The 19,714-nt window shown below is 36.3% G+C and overlaps 2 protein-coding genes across 4 annotated transcripts in view; both read left to right on the top strand.

The window, feature by feature from the left end:
• The window catches only part of LOC118813410 (CMRF35-like molecule 8), a 7,598-nt gene extending 2,790 nt beyond the window's left edge, over positions 1-4,808 (top strand). Inside the window, exons 3-5 of the mRNA XM_036578730.1 lie at positions 769-867; positions 2,796-2,848; positions 3,217-4,808. Coding sequence (XP_036434623.1) covers positions 769-867; positions 2,796-2,848; positions 3,217-3,372 — 308 coding nt within the window. The 3' untranslated portion in view covers positions 3,373-4,808. The remainder of the gene's footprint in view (positions 1-768; positions 868-2,795; positions 2,849-3,216) is intronic.
• LOC118813408 (CMRF35-like molecule 5) overlaps positions 1-18,325 on the top strand; it is a 40,625-nt gene extending 22,300 nt beyond the window's left edge. For all 3 annotated transcript variants that reach the window (XM_036578724.1, XM_036578726.1, XM_036578725.1), the window contains exons 2-8: positions 4,879-5,550; positions 6,003-6,341; positions 7,484-7,576; positions 9,129-9,188; positions 9,432-9,530; positions 10,345-10,397; positions 14,093-18,325. In XM_036578724.1, coding sequence (XP_036434617.1) covers positions 5,514-5,550; positions 6,003-6,341; positions 7,484-7,576; positions 9,129-9,188; positions 9,432-9,530; positions 10,345-10,397; positions 14,093-14,248 — 837 coding nt within the window. In that variant the 5' untranslated portion in view covers positions 4,879-5,513 and the 3' untranslated portion in view covers positions 14,249-18,325. The remainder of the gene's footprint in view (positions 1-4,878; positions 5,551-6,002; positions 6,342-7,483; positions 7,577-9,128; positions 9,189-9,431; positions 9,531-10,344; positions 10,398-14,092) is intronic.
• Positions 18,326-19,714: the final 1,389 nt, after the last annotated feature.

Genomic DNA, 19,714 nt, shown 5'->3' with positions numbered 1-19,714 from the left:
AATATGCAAGGCCTTCCCTGAAACAGACATCATCTGGATGGCAGCATATGTTGCCAAAACCTGTATACATCGTTCAGCATTAATGGTGCCTTCATAGATGTGCCAGTCACCCGTGCCATGTGCACTAATACACCCCTATACCATCATGAATACTGGCTTGAACTGTGCATTGATAACAAGCTGAGTGATCTTTAGCCCTTCCTCATCTTTACTTCTGAAAGACTCTGGGATGCTTTTTTATACGCAATCATGTTACTGACTTGTTGCCAATCAACCACCAGGTGTTATTTTTAGCATTACACAAATTTACCAGCTTTTTGTTGCCCCCATCCCAACTTTTTGAAACATGTTCTTGGCATCAAATTCAAAATGGGCATATATTTTTCAAAAAACAGTAAAATTTCTCAGTTTCAGCATTTGATATGTTGCCTTTGTACTATTTTCAATTAAATATAGGGTTTAAATGATTTGCACATCAGTGCATTTTTTTATTTACATATTGCACAGCGTCCCACATTTTTTGGAAATGCGGTTGTATCTCTATTCTATCCTTTGTTTTTCACTCATTATTTTAATCATCATTGTAATCGCTACCTTAATGGACACGGACAGGCCCTGTATGGATAATTAAATAAAAGAGAGTGACTGTAATTCTTACTTTCAGTATTACTATGCTGACCAGTTTTATACATTATAGCTGTTTGAAAGGTCCATTTGTAAAAAAAAGTTTACAAACTACACTGTCAGTGACCTTTTCTTTTTCATTAGAGCTTCCTGTTTATGGAGGGGTGTTTGGTCTGTTGCTGTGCTGTGTTCTTGCAGCTCTTGTGGTTTTGTACAGAAGACCATCCAACACACACATCACATGTAAGTCCAAAGACAAGATTATATTTAATAATACACTTTTAATTTACACTCTCTATCAGCTCTATTAGAAACACTGGCCTTGCATTTATAATGCATGTTTACCCCTTAAATGGCCAGGGCCCACCAGCAGGCCCAACGTTTTATTACACACTTCTATAACCTAAGAATAGCTCAACAAGTTTGCATTGAAGTCCCTGTAGTTACTGAATAATAAGCCTTAGTATGTAATGAGACTTGGATTTTAAGGGGGTAAAGACATGTTTAAGTGTTGTCCAAAGTGATAAGACAGAAGACTCTGCAGCACATCCATGTGGCAGAATAAATAAACAGTTAAAACATTTGGGGAAGAAGCAGAGGCAGCCAATACAAAGAGATGCACGTAAACCCTCCTATGTTAACTGATGTAGCATTTTACACTAGCAAGCAGTGCAACATGACAAAGTTTACAGCTTTTTACTGCATGCCACCTTAAACCATGTACAGTGGGGCATAATGGCTGATAGATGGGGCACTAAATGACCCACTAAATGAACCCCTGATGCTGGGTCTGCATAGCTTTATTCTATATTTTAATGGAAGCTAGTGAAAGAAGGTGAGAACAGATCAGAAGCTATAACTTTTTGTAGTGGTATTTTTCGCCAGTTGCAAGTGTGATAGACTGACTGAATGATTCCATGTAACAGGGGTTATTAAAGTGAAAGGAAGACAAATAAATGACAAATTACTGTTTCCAGATCTTTGGATGACAAGATGCATTTTAGCCTGTTAATAATTGTCAGCTGAAAAAAATTGCTTCTCATAGCTTTTATGAGTTTATTTGCTTGTCAAATTTTTGGACAGAATCAAATGTGATGCCAATTTTTTTTGCATAGCTGTGTATATTAGACAATGGTGCCCCCAAATTGGCAGATGTTCCTCTGATAGAGTCAGGATAACCAAATATAATAACATCTTGTTTTATTTAAATGTGCAGAAATGTACATCCAACTTTCAATATCCAGGGAGTGGTGTAACAATGGCAGGAAATATTATACTTTGGAAAAAACAGGCCATGGGGGAGCATCAATAGTGAAAACAGAATAGGGCCCAAGAAAGATCCTTGATGTACTGCACAAGTGAAAGCTTGAAAGGAAGAGAAAAGTTTCCAAAAAATATGTCTTGTACACAGAAAGAGTGATAAAAAGTTTAGATTTTCTCAACTTTATGCAAATGAGAAGTGAGTTTCACCAGGCAGCAGCCAATCAGATTAATTCAAATTACTAAAAAAATGGAGCCCCAGATTAGCCTGAGATTTCTACATTTACATTAGTTCATAATTTTAAAAAGAATATTAGACCTTCTCTCACCTGTGTTTGATCAGAGCACATCAGAGAACTGGTCTAGAACTCTTGGACAGCTAAACTTGCTTGTACTTTGGTGACGCACACGAAGTGAACAACAGTTGGTTAGGTAAGCATTTTGGTTCACTGTAATGTAAATACAACATTAAGACAATCAAAAAGAATGGGGTCCACCTGCCTTATACGGGTACTGTTGTTCAGTTACAGACTGTAGCTCATTTGTCATACACAACATTTTCCCTGTATATCATTGGTCAGTTTCTAACCACAGGACAGCTGTTGACCACATATTATTTGGGTAATGCATCATTCTCAACACTGCAATGACTTGGTATAAGTATAGCAGTTTGTTTGGTGCTGGTATGAATGTATCAGGCATAGCAGTGTTTCTGGGAATTTATTTTGTATGACATTTCTTGAGAGTCGTCCTAAAGCCAAAAATATCCAGACAAGCATGGCTCTGTGGTCAGAAGGGTAAACCAGCAAGGTGGACTTGAAAAATAAATAAAGTGGTGATGTGTAAGCCAAAATGTGGTGTATTTCTTAAGACATTTGGGGCATGATGTTTATATTATTCTCCTTATTCAGCTTTGAAAGCACCTGCCCAGGAAAATGAAACTTCAGATTCACCACTTGCTCAGGTATGTGACACTGAGTTTTGTTTTCAGAATTACTGCTCTAGTAAAACAGAAATTACACCTCAAGCATAAGCATTCTGGGGTCCCACACCTTGTTCTTATGTAGGATTTAATTAACACTGAAGTTGAATCACACCAAAAATTTCCCTAAATGTGAATTTGAAAAGTGGAAGCCACAGTTTTATGGGAACTTCTTGGGATGTATTATGCAGCAACAGGATGCAAGTGAATCAGTCTGCACTCCAGCTTTCTAGCCTGAATTGAGTGCTGTTATTATTGCTGTGTTGCCATATTTCTTCAGACAGCAAGTCTGAAAGATGCGTCCTATAAAACTATTTTTTTCTTAAAAGTGTTTCTCTCTCTCTCTCAAGGAGGAGGTTTGCCATGTTTATTATGAGATGTTGGCTGTGTACAGTTTAGCTGGCCCAGCTAATGAGGAGAACTCATCAGGAACCTACAGCATCATTCACTATACATGCTCAACAGAGGAGGAATGCTCTACATATTCTCTCATAGCTCCTCACTGAAGTGACAAAGAGCCTGTCTCATTCAACACATTAACTGATTAACAAGCCACTCATGCTGGGTAAAGTTAGAAGAGGAAAAACATTAAAAATATGGGGTCTCCAGGACTTAGATATTAGGCATAAAGCTAAATAGAGAGTAGATTTTTATACTCATAGCTGATATTTGCCCAGCCTTCAAAACACTTTAATTCTTAGAAACTGGCCTCTATGGCAACATGTACACAAATCTTTAGTTTCTGAAGCTGCTGTTAAAATTTTGGCTTGTGTCCCTCTACCTAGCACTTCAGTATGCAAGTAAGACCCTGGCCTCTTATTAAGCTCCCTGAGGACTGGGTTAGAAACTAATATATATGTGATGGACAAAACAATCAAAAACGTAAAGTGCTTGCACTTGAAAAAATCTGATTGAACAAAACATTTATGGTTATATCATTTATATGTATAGTTCACTGGAGGCCTTTGCAGTTCACTGGGGCATTTGCAAATTCTCTTTTATATACCAGCTACGTTTAATAAGGCAGCACCTTTCATTGTTGTCCTCTCCAGATTTTTCAGTTGCACTACGGACCACCACCACAGAGACATTCATACCTGTATTAGAATGTAATGTGTTGAGAGGGGCTCGACAGCATGACCTTCCACACTGCCACAGTGCGTTCACCATGACTGAAAGCGCACAGTGTTTTCAATACAGGAGAGATGGAACAGAAACAAAGTTGTCTGTTAGAGAAAAGGAAGCCGCATTGTGCATTATTTGGTTCAATCTCAGTGTGTTACTCTGTCTGATGTGGGTTTGTTTAGGCAGAAGGCAAGGTAAGAAAAAGGGGCTCCAGTGCACATGATGCACTCCTGCTTTCACACATAGCAGCTACAGATGTTTTTCATGTTTACAGTATATGATGTGAACTTTGAAAACAGGGTACAGATAAAGAAAGACACTAAAATAAATGTATTATACAGAGAACAGTGATTTGCTAAAACTTGCTTAGTTGGTATTGTATTGTAATTTGTTATGTATTAATATTTTATTAAAGTAGTTGTTTATATCTTTATCAAGCTTCGGTGTTTACTGAAAAAAACTTTATTATTTTAAATAGAGAAACTCCTGAAAATAAAGAAATGTTAAAAAATAAACATTTCCACATTTATTTTGTATATATCTAAAGAATAAAACAGAACTACTCTTCTCATTGGGCCACACTGGCAGCTGAATGATAGGGTGGCCTAGCTTTCTTTTGATTCCATATCATATTTCTGTGATTTTTTTTTATAAAGAATATTTTGGACAGGTACTTATACATATAATGAGAGATTTGTGGGCTTCTTGCTAAAAAAGACTGCAATTTGCATTTTTGTGCCACCAAGTCCCACCTCTGCGTTTTATGAATGTAGTAAATTTGTTTCAAACAAAGATGGCAGCAGAGCACTTTGTAAGACACGTTTTAGAGTTTATGTATTCAAATTTTCAAGACATCACAATATTACATGTTCTATCAGAGTTTGGAGGTGTTGTTCTATCAGAGTGTGGAGGTGTTGTTCTATCAGAGTGTGGCGGTGTTGTTCTATCAGAGTGTGGCGGTGTTGTTCTATCAGAGTGTGGAGGTGTTGTTCTATCAGAGTGTGGCGGTGTTGTTCTATCAGAGTGTGGAGGTGTTGTTCTATCAGAGTGTGGCGGTGTTGTTCTATCGGAGTGTGGAGGTGTTGTTCTATCGGAGTGTGGATGTGTTGCTCTATCAGAGTGTGGAAGTGTTGTTCTATCAGAGTGTGGAAGTTTTGTTCTATCAGAGTGTGAATGTGTTGTTTTATCAGAGTGTGGAGGTGTTGTTTTATCAGAGTGTGGAGGTGTTGTTTTATCAGAGTGTGGAGGTGTTGTTTTATCACAGTGTGAAGATGTTGTTCTATCAGAGGGTGAATGTATCATTCTAGCTGAGTGTAGTGATGCTGATCTTCGGCAGTGTTTCCTTCCTTTAGGGTTTACATCGCTGCTTCTTCCTCCTGCTTATTGTAAGCAACCAGAAGTGATCAGCAGCTCACTGCTCAGACTCACGAGTGCAGAAACAGATTGAAAATGTTGTGTTGAGTTCTGACCTTGTCTCACTTTAAAGCAGTTCTGAAAGGAGGTTAGTGATGTGGGCAGTAGAATGAAAACACTTCAGAGGACTGTGTTATTTTTCCAAGGTAAGTCAATTCTATTTGTTTTTCTGATTTGTTTTGTCAATATCACTCTGTTTTGTTGGGTTAAATGCTAGATAAAATTATTTTTACCTATCAAAGAGTTAAAATTCGATGATTGTTGACTCTATACTATGTTTGTTGTGGGAAGCTCTATGGGCATGTCCTGGGCTTTTTGAACATAGTTCTCGTTTTACTTGTTAATAAAATATTGATCACAAAAAAAGAGTTAAAGTTAATTGTTATTTGAGAGTATTCAGTGGATCAACCTTTAGTGAAAACAGGTGAAAGTTCTTTTCATCCAAATTAAGGTCTATGTAATTTGAAGCTTAATTATACTGTGCCAAGTCCAAGACACTCACCTTTTACTGTTTTAACTCTCCATGTTTTTGATACAGTTTTTGTTGTTGCTATTTATTCAGTTATGTATAATAATCAGTGATCTGTCATTTTTCTAGTTCTGATCTGTGTGGAAATGAAGAACCAATCTGGAAATGTTTTTACTGGAACAGAGGGAGGCCGTGTGGAAATCTACTGTAATTATCCAGATGGATACCAATATGTATCCCAATACTTTTGCCGTCATCCATGTAGTCATTCTGATGTTTTAATTAAAACTGAGAAGGCTGATAAAGTCACCTCTGAAGGCAGATACTCTATACTGAACACTGTGTCTGCACAGAGCCTTTCTGTTACTATCAGAAACCTCAGATTAGGAGACTCTGGGGTTTATTACTGTGGAGTGGATAAATGGGGAAAAGACAGACTCAGTAAAGTAGTGGTCACTGTCAGGAAAGGTAAGCATGAATACAACTTTCTATTCCTAAATATCTGAAGTGAAATGTCTGAATGTGTTGTTGATCTCAGTCACAAATGTTTTTGTCATCTATACTTGAACATCTCCTAAACTTTGATTGAATTCAGTGTTGAATTCTGGGGGAACGTTTATAGTAAAAGTAAATAATACAGTCTCAAACACTTTGTTTTATGACCTAAAAACACAAAATGCAACAGTCAAACAAACATGCATAAGTGCTGTGAATAATAATTATAATAACTACTGTGCTGCTGGTAAGTTACAGTAAATTTACAGAGTAAGCCATAAATACATGTTTAAAGCTCAATTTACAATAAAAATCACATGTATAAGCATGGAATAATATTAATAAAGCAACACTTAAATATTTATTAACCATTTATTACATTGCAAGATAACATAAGCTGTACTACAAAATAAATGACATAATGACAAAGGCTTTTTTCTTTTTTTTTGACAAAGGCTCTTAAATTAAAGTGATGTTGTTCCATTTCTAACACTGTTGTGAAGGATCATTTTCAATTAATGTGACTTATCTGACAGAGGCCCAGTTAGAAAGATTTAAAATGATATACTTTCCCATATGTACGAATATACACATTCCCGTACCATGTAACATCTTAACATTCCCGTTAAGTAAAAAGGGAAACATTATTAGTAAAAGATAAGTTAAGTCAGAGTTCCCTCTGTTTTTCTAGTTAAGTAATAAATAAAATTTCTTGCTTTTAAATGTACATGGATACATTTGAAGTATGCAAACATTAAAGAGTTATTAAAGTTATTGTTTTATTTTGATGAATAATTTCTATTAGGGAGACATGTGGCTGCACACATGGTATCTTTACTAGAAATTCCACTTTTGTACTTTAACTCAGGTAAAACTACTCAGAACTGATATGATTTTCCTAACTAGGCCTCTGCCTTATAAGTTTAATTACGCTGGACTGCTGCTTAATAACAGTGTTCTAAATGGAACACGTCTGTTACATTAAGGGCCTTTATGTCAATACAATGTCATCTCACCTTGCGGTTAATGGCAGAAACTATTCATAACTACTCAAGTTCTGTTGAATTATACTCAAACTTCATAAGCACTCCTGGTTTCATCTTGTTTTTCTACAGTTTCTCCTAATTCTACTACTCCAGCATCCACTCATGAAACTGCTAAATCTACAGAGCAGGCCAGCAGCAACACAGTCACACAGATTTCTACAGGTAACAGACAATGGGTGCTTATTCTTAAGAAAACACTTCACTAAGATTGTCAAACAGCAATTTAAAATGTCCTGTTTTTGTAGTCACTTGTAAATTGTGATATAGGTTAAGAAAATCATTAATCAGTGTAAAGATTTTTAATCTAGTAATCCAGTATTTACTGGATTGTGAAGAGAGAATAAAGCGTATGCAACACAGATATTATGGTTATTTGTTTTTCCAGATAATTCCACCACATATGAACAAGCATCATCCACAACATGGTCCACACATTCTTCAGCCCTGCTCAGTAAATAGCTGACACAATCACTTATTTTTTCATTTCATATTATAGCTCTATTCTATCCTTTGTACTTAAATTGTTGCTGTTCAATTGCTTGCTTACTAGTCAAAGTAAGGATCTAAATAGACAATTACAGCCTCCTCACAAAGTATTGAAACCACAAGGCCATTTCTGTGTTACTGCTATAAACTATAAAAGACATTTGGGTGTCAGATCAAAAGATTAATATAAAATGACAGATCAGAATTTCAGCTGATATTTACATCAAGATGTGTCAAACAACTTAGAACATGCTACCTTTGGACCACCCAATTTTTATGTGAGCAAAAGTATAGGAGAAAGAAAGTAAATTAAAGTAAATATCACTTTATATTTGATTGCATATCCCTTGCTTGCAATAGCTGCATTAAGCCAGCACCCAACTGACATCACCAAACTGTTGCGTTCTCCTTTTGTGATGCTTTTCCAGGCTTTTATTACAGCTTCTTTCAGTTGTTGTTAGTTTTGGGGAGTTTCTCCCTTCAGTTTCCTCCTCAGGAGGAATGCATGCATGCTCAGTAGGATTAAGGTCTGGAGAGTGACTTGGCCAGTCCCTCTGCTGAACCCTTTGCTGTATTGGCAGTGTCTCGGGTCATTGTCTTGCTGCATGATGAAGTTCCTCCTGGCTGACAGAATGTTTCTGTAGACTTCTAAATGCATCGCTATCATAATGAGCTGTATCATCAATAAAGATTAGTAAGCCTGTTTTATAAGCAGCCATGTAAGCCCATGCCATGACACCATGCTTGACCGATAAGCTTGTGTGTTTTGGGTCATGAGCAGATCCTTTCTCCACACTTTGTCCTTTCCATCACTATGGTAGAGGTAAATCTTGGTCTCATCAGTCCATAAAACTCTGTTCCAGACCTTTTGTGGCTCATCTCTGGCCCTCTGATTCTTACTGCTGATGAGTGGTTTGCATCTTGTGGTGCGGCCTCTACATTTCTGCTCTCAAAGTCTTCTTCAAATGATGGTTTGTGATGCCATCAGTCCTGCCCTGCCTGGCTGACCTGTTCGATGTCTGGATGTTAGTATAACGGTGGTTTCTTTCTTTTTCAGGACATTCCAAATTGTTGTATTGGCTATGCGCAGTGCTTGTGCAATGGCTCTGATTGATTTTCCCTCTTTTCTCAGCTTCAATATGTCTTGACTTTTTTTGTTGTTTTGATTCTTTGGTTTGGTTTCTTTCATTGGTTTCTTTCACACTATGTGGCTATTACTATTTTTCAGTTAATTCCACCACATATGGATCATCAACAAAACAGTCCTCACAATCTTCAGTAATGTTTGGTAAATAGTTGATGTTGTTCATTCATCATTTCATTTTATGTTATACAATATTATAGCTCCATTCTGTTCTTTGTACTGTGTTCTTGCTTAATGGTCAATTAAAGACCCTGAATAGATGATAAATTAAAAATAGGTAAATTAAAATGTTAATATCAGTGTTATTGTGCTGATCATTTTCACAAATCATTATTGCTCTTGTGAATGGCAAACTACAATTTCAGTTTCTTTCTACTTTTTCATTAGAGTTTCCTATTTATGGAGGGGTGCTTGGTCTGTTGCTGTGCTGTGTTCTTGTGGCTCTTGTGGTTCTCTACAGGAGACGATCCAATACACACTCCACAAGTAAGCCTAAAGATAAAGCATGTTTAGAAATATATATTCAGTTTAAATTCTATATCAGCTTTATTAGAAACACAAACCTTGTACTTCCATTCCTTACTGCATTACTACATCATGAGGTCCATTTTCCTGTAGCCCATCTGTTGCTTGCATAATTCATCAGGATTGCTTTTGACCAGATAGTATTTGGGTTGTAGACGACTCTCAACAGAGCAGTGACGATGTTGGCAATTACAGCTTTAAAACATCTATGGTAATATATAAATAGCTTTTTCCAACTATTCAATTTTGGTCCATTCCTCTGGGCAAACTTCATTGTCTTCAATGTTATGTGGGCCCCTAGATTTTGATTTATTTTTACAGATATATTTTCTTTAATATAATATCTGAATGTCAAAATGTTGTTTTTTAACCTCTTGACCCATGCTTATGAAATCTTATCTTTTTTGTTCATATTTGTTAGTGCAAATTCAAAAGATATAAAATCTTACAACATTCTTACAACTATCTCAAAATAAGAAAATGAAGGCCTAGATTAATCATGATGAACCCTGGTCTTGGGAGATCTACCTTCCTGCCCAGTATAGTTCCAACCACACTCTGTCACACCAGCTCCATTTTATTAAGTTATTCAGAAATAACCGATTAGCTGGATCAGATGCATTAGAGTTAGGTAAGGGGAGGGAGCATGCTAGATATATGTTAGAACTAAACTCTACAGGAAAGTAGATCTCCAGGTGGAGCATTGTTCATATTTTAGCAATGCTGCTGGTGTCTGTGAATTTTACACATATCTGTTTTGTGATTTGTTATTTAGCTTTGAAACCACCTGCCCCTGAAAATCAATTCTCAGATCCACCGCTTAATCAGGTATGTCATACTGAATTCTGTTTTCAGAACTACTGCTCAGTAAAAAAAAAGACTATCTCACTGTTGTGATCCTTTAGCTTGTTTATAGGAATTCTGTTACTGTGATTTTGGATCTGCAGAGGGTTGTAAAGAGCCAAAAAGAAATTCCTTTATATCAAACCAAAGACTTGCATTTAAAGTGCTAATCACCATATATAACAACAGCAACAATAATATTGATAATATTTATATTGCAATTTCATGTTTGTTACAAAATCTCTGAATGCATTACATGGGAATATACAGCAATCAGGCATAACATTATGACCACCTCCACCTCCTTGTTTCTATGCTCATTGTCCATTTTATCAGCTCCACTTACTATATAGGTGCATGTAGTTCTACAATTACAGACTGTAGTCCATCTGTTTCTCTGCATACTTTGTTAGCTCCCTTTTACCCTGTTCTTCAGTGGTCAGGACCCCCATGGACCCTCACAGAGCAGGTACTATTTGGGTGGTGGATCATTTTCAGCATTGCAGTAACACTGACGTGGTGGTTGTATTTAGTGTGTGTTGCGCTTGTGTGAGTGGATCAGACACAGCAGTGCTGCTGGAGTTTTTAAACACCTCAGTGTCACTGCTGGACTGAGAATAGTCCACCAACCAAAAATATCCAGCAAACAGCGTCCTGTGGGCAACGTCCTGTGACCACTGATGAAGGACTAGAGGATGACCAACACAAACTGTGCAGCAGCAGATGAGCTATCCTCTCTGACTTTACATCTGCAAGGTGGACTGACCAGGTAGGAGTGTCTAATAGAGTGGACAGTGAGTGGACACAGTGTTTAAAAACTCCAGCAGCACTGCTGTGTCTGATCCACTCGCACCAGCACAACATACACTAACACAACACCACCACGTCAGTGTTACTGCAGTGTTAAAAATGATCCACCACCCAAATAGTACCTGCTCTGTGAGGGTCCATGGGGGTCCTAACCACTGAAGAACAGGATAAAAGGGGGCTAACAAAGTATGCAGACAAACATATGGACTACAGTCTGTAACTGTAGAACTACAAAGTGCACCTATATAGTAAATAGAGCTGATAAAATGGACAATGAGTGTAGAAACAAGGTCATAATGTTATGCCTGATCGGTGTAAGTAATCAATTCACAAGATAAAAAAAAACTACTGTCTAGATGAAAATCATGAGATAATTATGCCACACACTCAAAATCAGACTCACTGAAAAAAAAACATTTTTTACCTGAAAATAAATAAATTATGAAAATGGTTATGGTTAAATGTCGTTAATTTTTAGATCCGTTATAATTTACTAAAATTGGCTTATCTCCAACTCAACTCATTAAAGTTCATTAATATCAAACTCAAACTTGGTTTATCTGTGATTTAACTCATGTTGGCTTATCTTACTAGAGTCAGTTTAAGAGTGGCTACTGTGTGTGTGTGCTTCTTACAGCCAACAATAACAAGAACAGCTGATTAACCAAAATATAGAGTGTAAGCATATACCCAAGAGAAGAGAGGAAAGCCTATGAAAGACTAAACCAAAGGGAAAGACACACCCTATGATATGCAAATACATGGAACCTGGAGCCAATAATATCTTGTCTCCAAACCTGTGCCAATTTCTTCAGCTGCTAATGGCAACAGAGTAAACTAAATTTTAATATGTTGATTTAACTCAAAGATCTCATTTGAATGCATGAAATTATAAAACATTTTCCCCTAACTTAAAAATATTGAGTAATGTGGGATCTATGCTATTTTAGTACAACAAACTGGGGATGTGTCTCAGTTGCAGGTGGGAATCTTTATTTGACTTGATTGAGTTTGGCTGATATAACACTTGGGACATTTACAAACATTATTAATATGTTTATTAAAAGTTAATATAAACTAGATTTGTTGCTTTGTTCTTAACATATAGGAGCCAGTTCTATGTTTTTTGAGTGCAGGCAAAAATCAGCCATAATACTTCTATGCTAGCCTAAAAGAAATGATCCACCACCAACTGAACTGTGGGTGTTTGCAGTAAGAGCTCCTTACCTGAGCAAAGTGTTCTGTACGGGCTATAGCACTTCAGCAGATCAGAAAGACAATGCCTGAAGCTAGGCCAGGCTATTAAGAGCTTTCAATGTCATAAGCAAGACTTTGTATGCAATACAAGATTTAACATACAGTCAAGACTAACTGAATAAGACTGGAGTAAAATGCTCAAATTTTCTTTTCCTGGTGAACATATGAGCTGCTCCATTCTGAACTAGGTGGAACTGATTTAGAGAGATAATGGAGCAACCAGTCAGCTACACATTATAGTAGTGTAATGTAGTAGCTATGAAAGCATGAACAAATTTCTCAGCATCTTGTTGGGTTAGCATGTGTCTGATTTTGGATGTAGTTCTCAAGTTATACAGTGCGGTCTTAGAGATATGACTGATGTGGGACTCAGTGATAAACCAGCATCCAGTGTTACACCAAAATCTTTAACTGTGATTGCCCTGAGAAACCATCAAGGCCAAGAATAAAAACTGCAAGCTAATGTCGAGCAGCCTTATGACCCAACAGCAATACTTCTGTTTTATCAATAAAAATACAACCGGATGCAGAACTGAAAGCAGACCCCACAGATATCTGAGACTCAGACTAATTTTTTTTTCAGTGTACTGTGGAGTAACTTCACTTCTGTATATAAAACACTTTATTAGTTTACATGCTGCTTTACCGCTGCTACAGCCTGTCTTCAGACAGCAAGTAGTTCCTTAATGTTTAAATGGTTGCACTGAGGCCCTCGTAGACCTTCAGTAAAGCTATTTTAAAAGTACATGTAACACATGCTTCAATGCATCAAATGTCAGTCAAATAAGACAGTAGCCGCATTTCAAAAGCTAACGTGCAACTGAGAAAGGTGGGTCCTCAGCAGCTTGGGCCTATGAAGGTTCCTTGTTTGTATTATATGCAAAGTGGAATGGTCCACTGAGGCCAGTTTGTCACATCATCTGAAATGAGTTGGTGCACAGATTTTAATGGAGAGAATACTGTTGATGTGAATCATAAGCTGGCAAGAAAAAGGTTGATGTGAATGATGTAACATGTGGCAGGCAAAACAGTTTGTAATTAAATGCTGTCCTGCAAGCTAAAACTGTTAAACTCACTGAAAGCAAGTGCATTTCACACCCTGCCTTCTTAAACAGATACACAAATAAAGAGGTAGTGTTCTGTATATGTTACTGTATCGTTGCCATCCAAAGAAAAACATTCACCTGGAAAACCTTAGAGGAGAAGGTAAATATATTCTTAACTTTTAATGTAAGTTAAGGTATAAAGGTTTTATTCCAATTGGTTTTGGAACATTTCTTTTGGTCCATTCATCATGAAATTTTCACAGAATGTAAAGAGCAGCTGCTGTGTTCAAATGAAGTAGATAAATACAAAAATATACAAAAATAGAGATACATGTTTTAAGGAGGGGTGTTGAATAGCGACAATATATTTTACTGGTCTTTTTAAATAACATTTAGAAGTTGGTTTCATCTGTCAGCATTTCTCAGACACGTGCACAAAGAATTATGGGTGACAGACAGTTCTCGGAAAATAGCTAATGTCTAATTTTGGTATTGTTACAACATCTTGTTTCACTTTCGGTTACATTCTCTCTCTCTCTTTCTCTCTCTCTCTCTCTCTCTCTAAAGGAGGAGGTTTACCACATTTATGATGAGATGTTGGCTGTGTACAGTTTAGCTGGTCCAGCTGATAAAGAGAACTCTTCAGAAACCTACAGTGTCATCCAGCATGTTCCCCCAACGGAGGAAGACTCCTGTCTATACTCCCTCATAGCTCCTCACTAAGATACAGCACCCCTTAAACTCCAGGCACAGAAATAAATGAAAGTTAAGCCAAAAGGAAACAACGGTAACTCTTTCTATGATTATTATGTCTATAGGGCACTGTGAACACATTCAGAAGGTATGATAAATGTGACAATAATATTTCCAGAAATGTTTTATTCATTTTATTTAATATTTATTTTTATTTCTGCATTAAACTTTATAGCTATGTTTATTATGCATTATGAATTGTTAACTTATTGTATTATATTATAAATGATGTTCATAATATTTATACCATCAAAAGAAACTCAGTCTCAGCTTGCATAGTGCATTATGACCTGCCTAATCATAAACACATGCTGAGCCATGCCATGATTATGGCCTACATAAACTTTTTTTTAGCCTATTATCTGTGTCACTTATTATAGCTCACATATAGGTTATGACAATTTGGTTTCAGTGTCATATGTTTATCAATAATATACCCATAATTGCTGTCACTTTACTTAAAAAGCTTGCAAAGACATGTTGCAGTATATAAAAATTAGTATAGGCTAAAATTTCATTCCAGATCAGAAATTATTAAAAGAAATCAGCGTATGTTTGTGACTAGGAAGGTTAAAATACAAACTGGGACTGAGTTTGTTTGTCACTGACAGCACATTCTATCATGAAGACTATGTATAATGCATTATGTTAACAATTCATAATGCATTATAAACATGGCTATAAGGTGTAATGTATTTTCATAAATATTTATAGCCATGTTTATAATACTTTATGAATGCATTGTGACGTCATGTACATGTTCATAGATTCTTATATGGATCATTCTACTGAATTGGCTCAAAGTCAGTTCAGAGTTCAAAACACATTTTGGATTTTTACTGACTTGGACTTTAGACTAAAATCATTGTTGCCTTGTATGACCATATGCCTTAATTACGTTGATTTTATTTAAACAAATCACTGAAAATTCCGTTTTGTCACTAACAAAACAATATGATTCTTTGGTAGTGACTGTTGCCGAAGATACAATTTTAACTCAAAAATGCTTGCCAGTACAATACTTGCACACAGCTTTGAACAGCTGTACACACAGTAAATCATAACATTTTTCATTATAACACAAAAAATCTGTGTTTTGTTAGTAATAGTTCTTATTTGTAATGGGCCTCATTCACCAATAAAGTTTTTTCCTAAATTTATTCTTGGAAAATGTCCTAAAAATGTATATGTTAGATTCATGACGTGTTCTTAAACCACAGAACTGTTCGCAACTTTGTGCTCTTGAGTGTGTGTAGATTCTGTTCTTACCTAAGTGGCAGGTTCACACTACAGCTTCATAGTACTGGCGTTTGTTTACCCACAGTTCACCCATCTGAAATTAAATTAATTGAAATCTGAATCTGCTATGTATGTGAGGAGTAAGCTTGTAAGTTCTTTTTCCCCAGCACACATTTTTTAGTTGTCTTAGATTTTAGGCTATTTTAGATTCTCTATTTTAGATTTTTCAGGGAACAAACAGTTTTTAGAGACGACTAAGATTCTAATGCAGTATGATAAACTCCATAAAACGGAAAAAAGTTTCAACTTTCCATATAAAAGATTTTCTTAAAAATTCTTTTAAGGGATGTCAGAATGAATAATTACTGCACATGCACCGTGCTAGAGTGACGGAAACGTAAAAGCGTTAGAACTGGGCTTGAACTACTTTCTCTCGTGTGGACAGTAAGTGACTTAACCACTAAGCTAATCAGACAATTAGAAAACATGCATGCTCAGCTCAAAAACTACTATCCTGAAGTGCAAAACTGTAAAAAGGTTTTCAATGCGACAACTAGGCCTGGGTGATTTCTACAAATAATCAGCACGACATTTGGAGAATGTCAGAATCTTCACGAAAACTGCGTAAAGCTGCAAAATTTCTTGCTAAGAACGGCTGGTGAATGAGGCTCAATGTTCTTAATTCTTAATGTTACACATAAAACAAAGGTATGTAACTGCTCACCATGTGGCCATGAGGGACAGGGATGCAGTCTCACTTCCTGCTCTAAAATGCTGGGGTGTGGCTAAAATTAGGCTCCACCTACATTGTAAAAAGTGACTTGTCAGATCTACCAAAAAAAAATATTTCATGTGGTAACAAGTAAATTAAGTAGTTTTATTCAACCTAAATAAATACTTTGAATGAACGATTCTTTCAATCAATGTAGTTTTTTAAGTCAAATAAAACTCGTCCAATTGCTTATAACCACATGAAGTACTTGTTTTAGGTATATCTGATGAGCCACTTTTTACAGAGTATGGACTAAAACACACTGTATGTCAGTTTAAAGTTTTATTTAAAAATGAAACTCATAATGAATCTAAATCTTTCAATATCACTTAAAAAGAACTAAAAAAGGTACAAACAAATATAAGTATTATTTTCTGAAGTTGAAGTTTAGGATTTAGGGTTTGGGACAGCTGCCACCTAATAGAAAGTACCCTATAAATAATGATTTTGTGTATACGTAGCTTTTTACTGTCTAAAATAATGCCCTGGGTTTAAATAGATCCTAATATAATCCTTACGTTTATATATCTAAGGTCTAACTACTTAATTGTTTTTCTTTTTTTTTATGGGACTGCAGTTTGAACAAATTCGGTAGAATAGTCCTCAGACATTGTATTCATACAAAGTGTTAGTGAAATATCTACCCTACTGAGAAGTTTATTTTAGTTCCGTTGAACATTCTGTCTTATTTACTATTTAGTATTCCTCTCATATTCATACTCATAGCTTCCAAACACTGTATGTACTAGCAGTTGGCCTATACATGCTATGGCTACAGTTGCAGAAACATGTAGATTCAAGCTGTCTGTAATGTTTTGGCATGCATGCCTCTGCCCTGAACTTCCGGTGTGACATTGTGGCTTTTTTGCCTTCTCCAGAAGCCACGTTCTCTGTCTCATGCAGCTCTTGTGCAAGACAGTTAAGCAGTTGCAAACGTTTGTGCAAAAACCATTTAAACGGAAAGCATACCTAGCACAAGAAGCCGAAGCGACTGCCCACTGCTAAAGGAATTTCTAAAGTGGGCAAACTTTCCAGCTGCATGTCTATCACATTATACGCACCACGTTAGGACAGTGAGAGGCTCTTCAGGACCGCAATGCATTCATCATAGCTGAAAGGGCTCTGTGGTTTTAATATAGGGGAGGGGAACATAAACGAGACACAGCTTCATATATCATATATATAACCTACTGAGATTAGTTATTGTATTTTAAGTTGTTGTTGTGTTAGCACTTCTCAAAAGCAGTTCTTACCATCAGACATATGTCAGTCATTTTACATGTATCAGCTCTTGACAATATTCCTTATTGTGCATAGGTTCATTATAAAAATGTTACTTTCTTAAATGCTTCAATGAAAAAAACTGTTTTTGACTGTCTTGTGGTTTGTCTGTCTGTCATGGCTGTGTGGCAATAATAGGTCAATGAGTCAACAGGGCCACACTGTGACTGCCCACTGCTAAAGGTATTTCTAAAGTGGGCAAACTTTCCAGCTGCATGTCTATCACATTATTCGCATCACGTTAGGACAGTGAGAGGCTCTTCAGGGCCACAATGCAGTTATCATAGCTGAAAGGGCTCTGTGGTTTTAATATAGGGGAGGGGAACATAAACAAGACACAGCTTCAGCATATTACTTAGTACAATCTCAGTATGTTGTTCTTTGACCATGTGTGATGTGGGTTTGTTTAGGCGGAGATGAAGAAAAGCGGAAACGTGAGTGCATATGACAGTGATGTAGTAAAGCTAACCCACAATTATAACAATAATGTGAAATTTGAAAATGGAGTAAATGTGAATAAATGCATGCATTTAAATACATGTTTATATATATATATATATATATATATATATATATATATATGACCTACTGAGATTAGTTATTGTATTTTAAATTGTTGTTGTGTTAACACTACCCAAAAGCAGTTCTTACCATCAGACATAAGTCAGTCATTTTACATGTATCAGCTCTTGACCATATTCTTATTGTGCATAGGTTCATTATAAAAATGTTACTTTCTTAATTGCTTCAATAAAAAAAAAAAAATGTTTTTGTCTGTCTTGTGGTTTGTCTGTCTGTCATGGCTGTGTGACAATAATAGGTCAATGAGTCAACAGGGCCACACTGTGACTCAGAAGCGTGTCTGCACTCTCCTCCCACATGGGCAGACGGCTATACCTCACCCAGCTACACTTAAATGAGCCAAGGGCTCCATTATGACAGCAAGGCGATATGCTCAAATATGTTCATTGCCTGATTAAAGGCATATGTTCAACAGAGTTAGTTCTGACAACATGTATGGGTGGAATTCAATAGATATAGATATATTGGGCTCCTTCATTGCCACTGAACCAGTGGCTATACCTCAGCAGACATCAAAACTAGGACCTGACTGATATGAAAGTTTTGTGGTGGCCCTGGACATGTAAGGGGTTAATTAGGGTAATGCTGTGAGCATTAAAGTCTCTAATTATTGGCATGATGTTGGCAAAGTTTTCCCCTATACCAATAAAACTGCATGTTGTCAATATCAGCCAATGTTGTCAGCCAGTTGGTATACTGGTCAAGCTCTAGGTTAAACCTCATAACATGGATAAAGAAGAAGCCAAATTTTCCAGGGTTTCCAGGGTTAATTCAAACAGGCATTTAGTCAATAATTCATACAGCATATTCATATACAGGAAGACTCTATTACTGTATCACGTCCAACCATATAGTAGATCTGATTTGAACCATTTTAGACTTGTGAATCTTACCTCAGTTATTATGAACTGTTGTGAATTATGAGGAGCCTTGGCAAACAGCTATGATTTTACTTCATTAAAAATAGGTATATTAAGAAACAGGGAGTTTATTTTTGAGAATAAACTTACTGCAGTTTAGCCTATTATACTTAGATCATATTAACTGATACCTAGCAGACATAGCCTTAGCAGTATTTTTACACAGACTCACAGACTGACACATGCATGTAAGTAAGTGTACAATTTAGCCAAATGGTGAATAGTGCATCTACCCCTGTTGACAGCTGTCAACATTTGTAATCAATTAGGGGGAATGGTGAATCTATGATACTGGTGCATCTACCCCAATTGACATGGGCGATGCTAGGATCACTGGACATCTGGGGCTTAGGCCCGTCCCTGGTGCTGCCATACTGAACCATTCATCCATAAATCTGACACAACTTCTAAGTTAGTCAGCAAATTCTTGCAATGTACTAATGTCAAATATGGAACCTATGTGAGTTAGTTGCTAAATTAGCACATTTGACCATGATTGATATTTACTGACCACCACAAATACTGCTGACAGTCTAAAGACTCAACACTGTAAAACATAATAATTGCACTATATACATATATATATATATATATATATATATATATATATATATATATATATATATATATATATATATATAT

Source organism: Colossoma macropomum, unplaced genomic scaffold (assembly GCF_904425465.1).
Source record: "Colossoma macropomum unplaced genomic scaffold, Colossoma_macropomum, whole genome shotgun sequence".
Classification (NCBI taxonomy): Eukaryota; Metazoa; Chordata; class Actinopteri; order Characiformes; family Serrasalmidae; genus Colossoma; species Colossoma macropomum.
The sequence above is the reverse complement of the archived record's forward strand: the minus strand, read 5'-3'. Positions and strand labels throughout refer to the sequence as shown.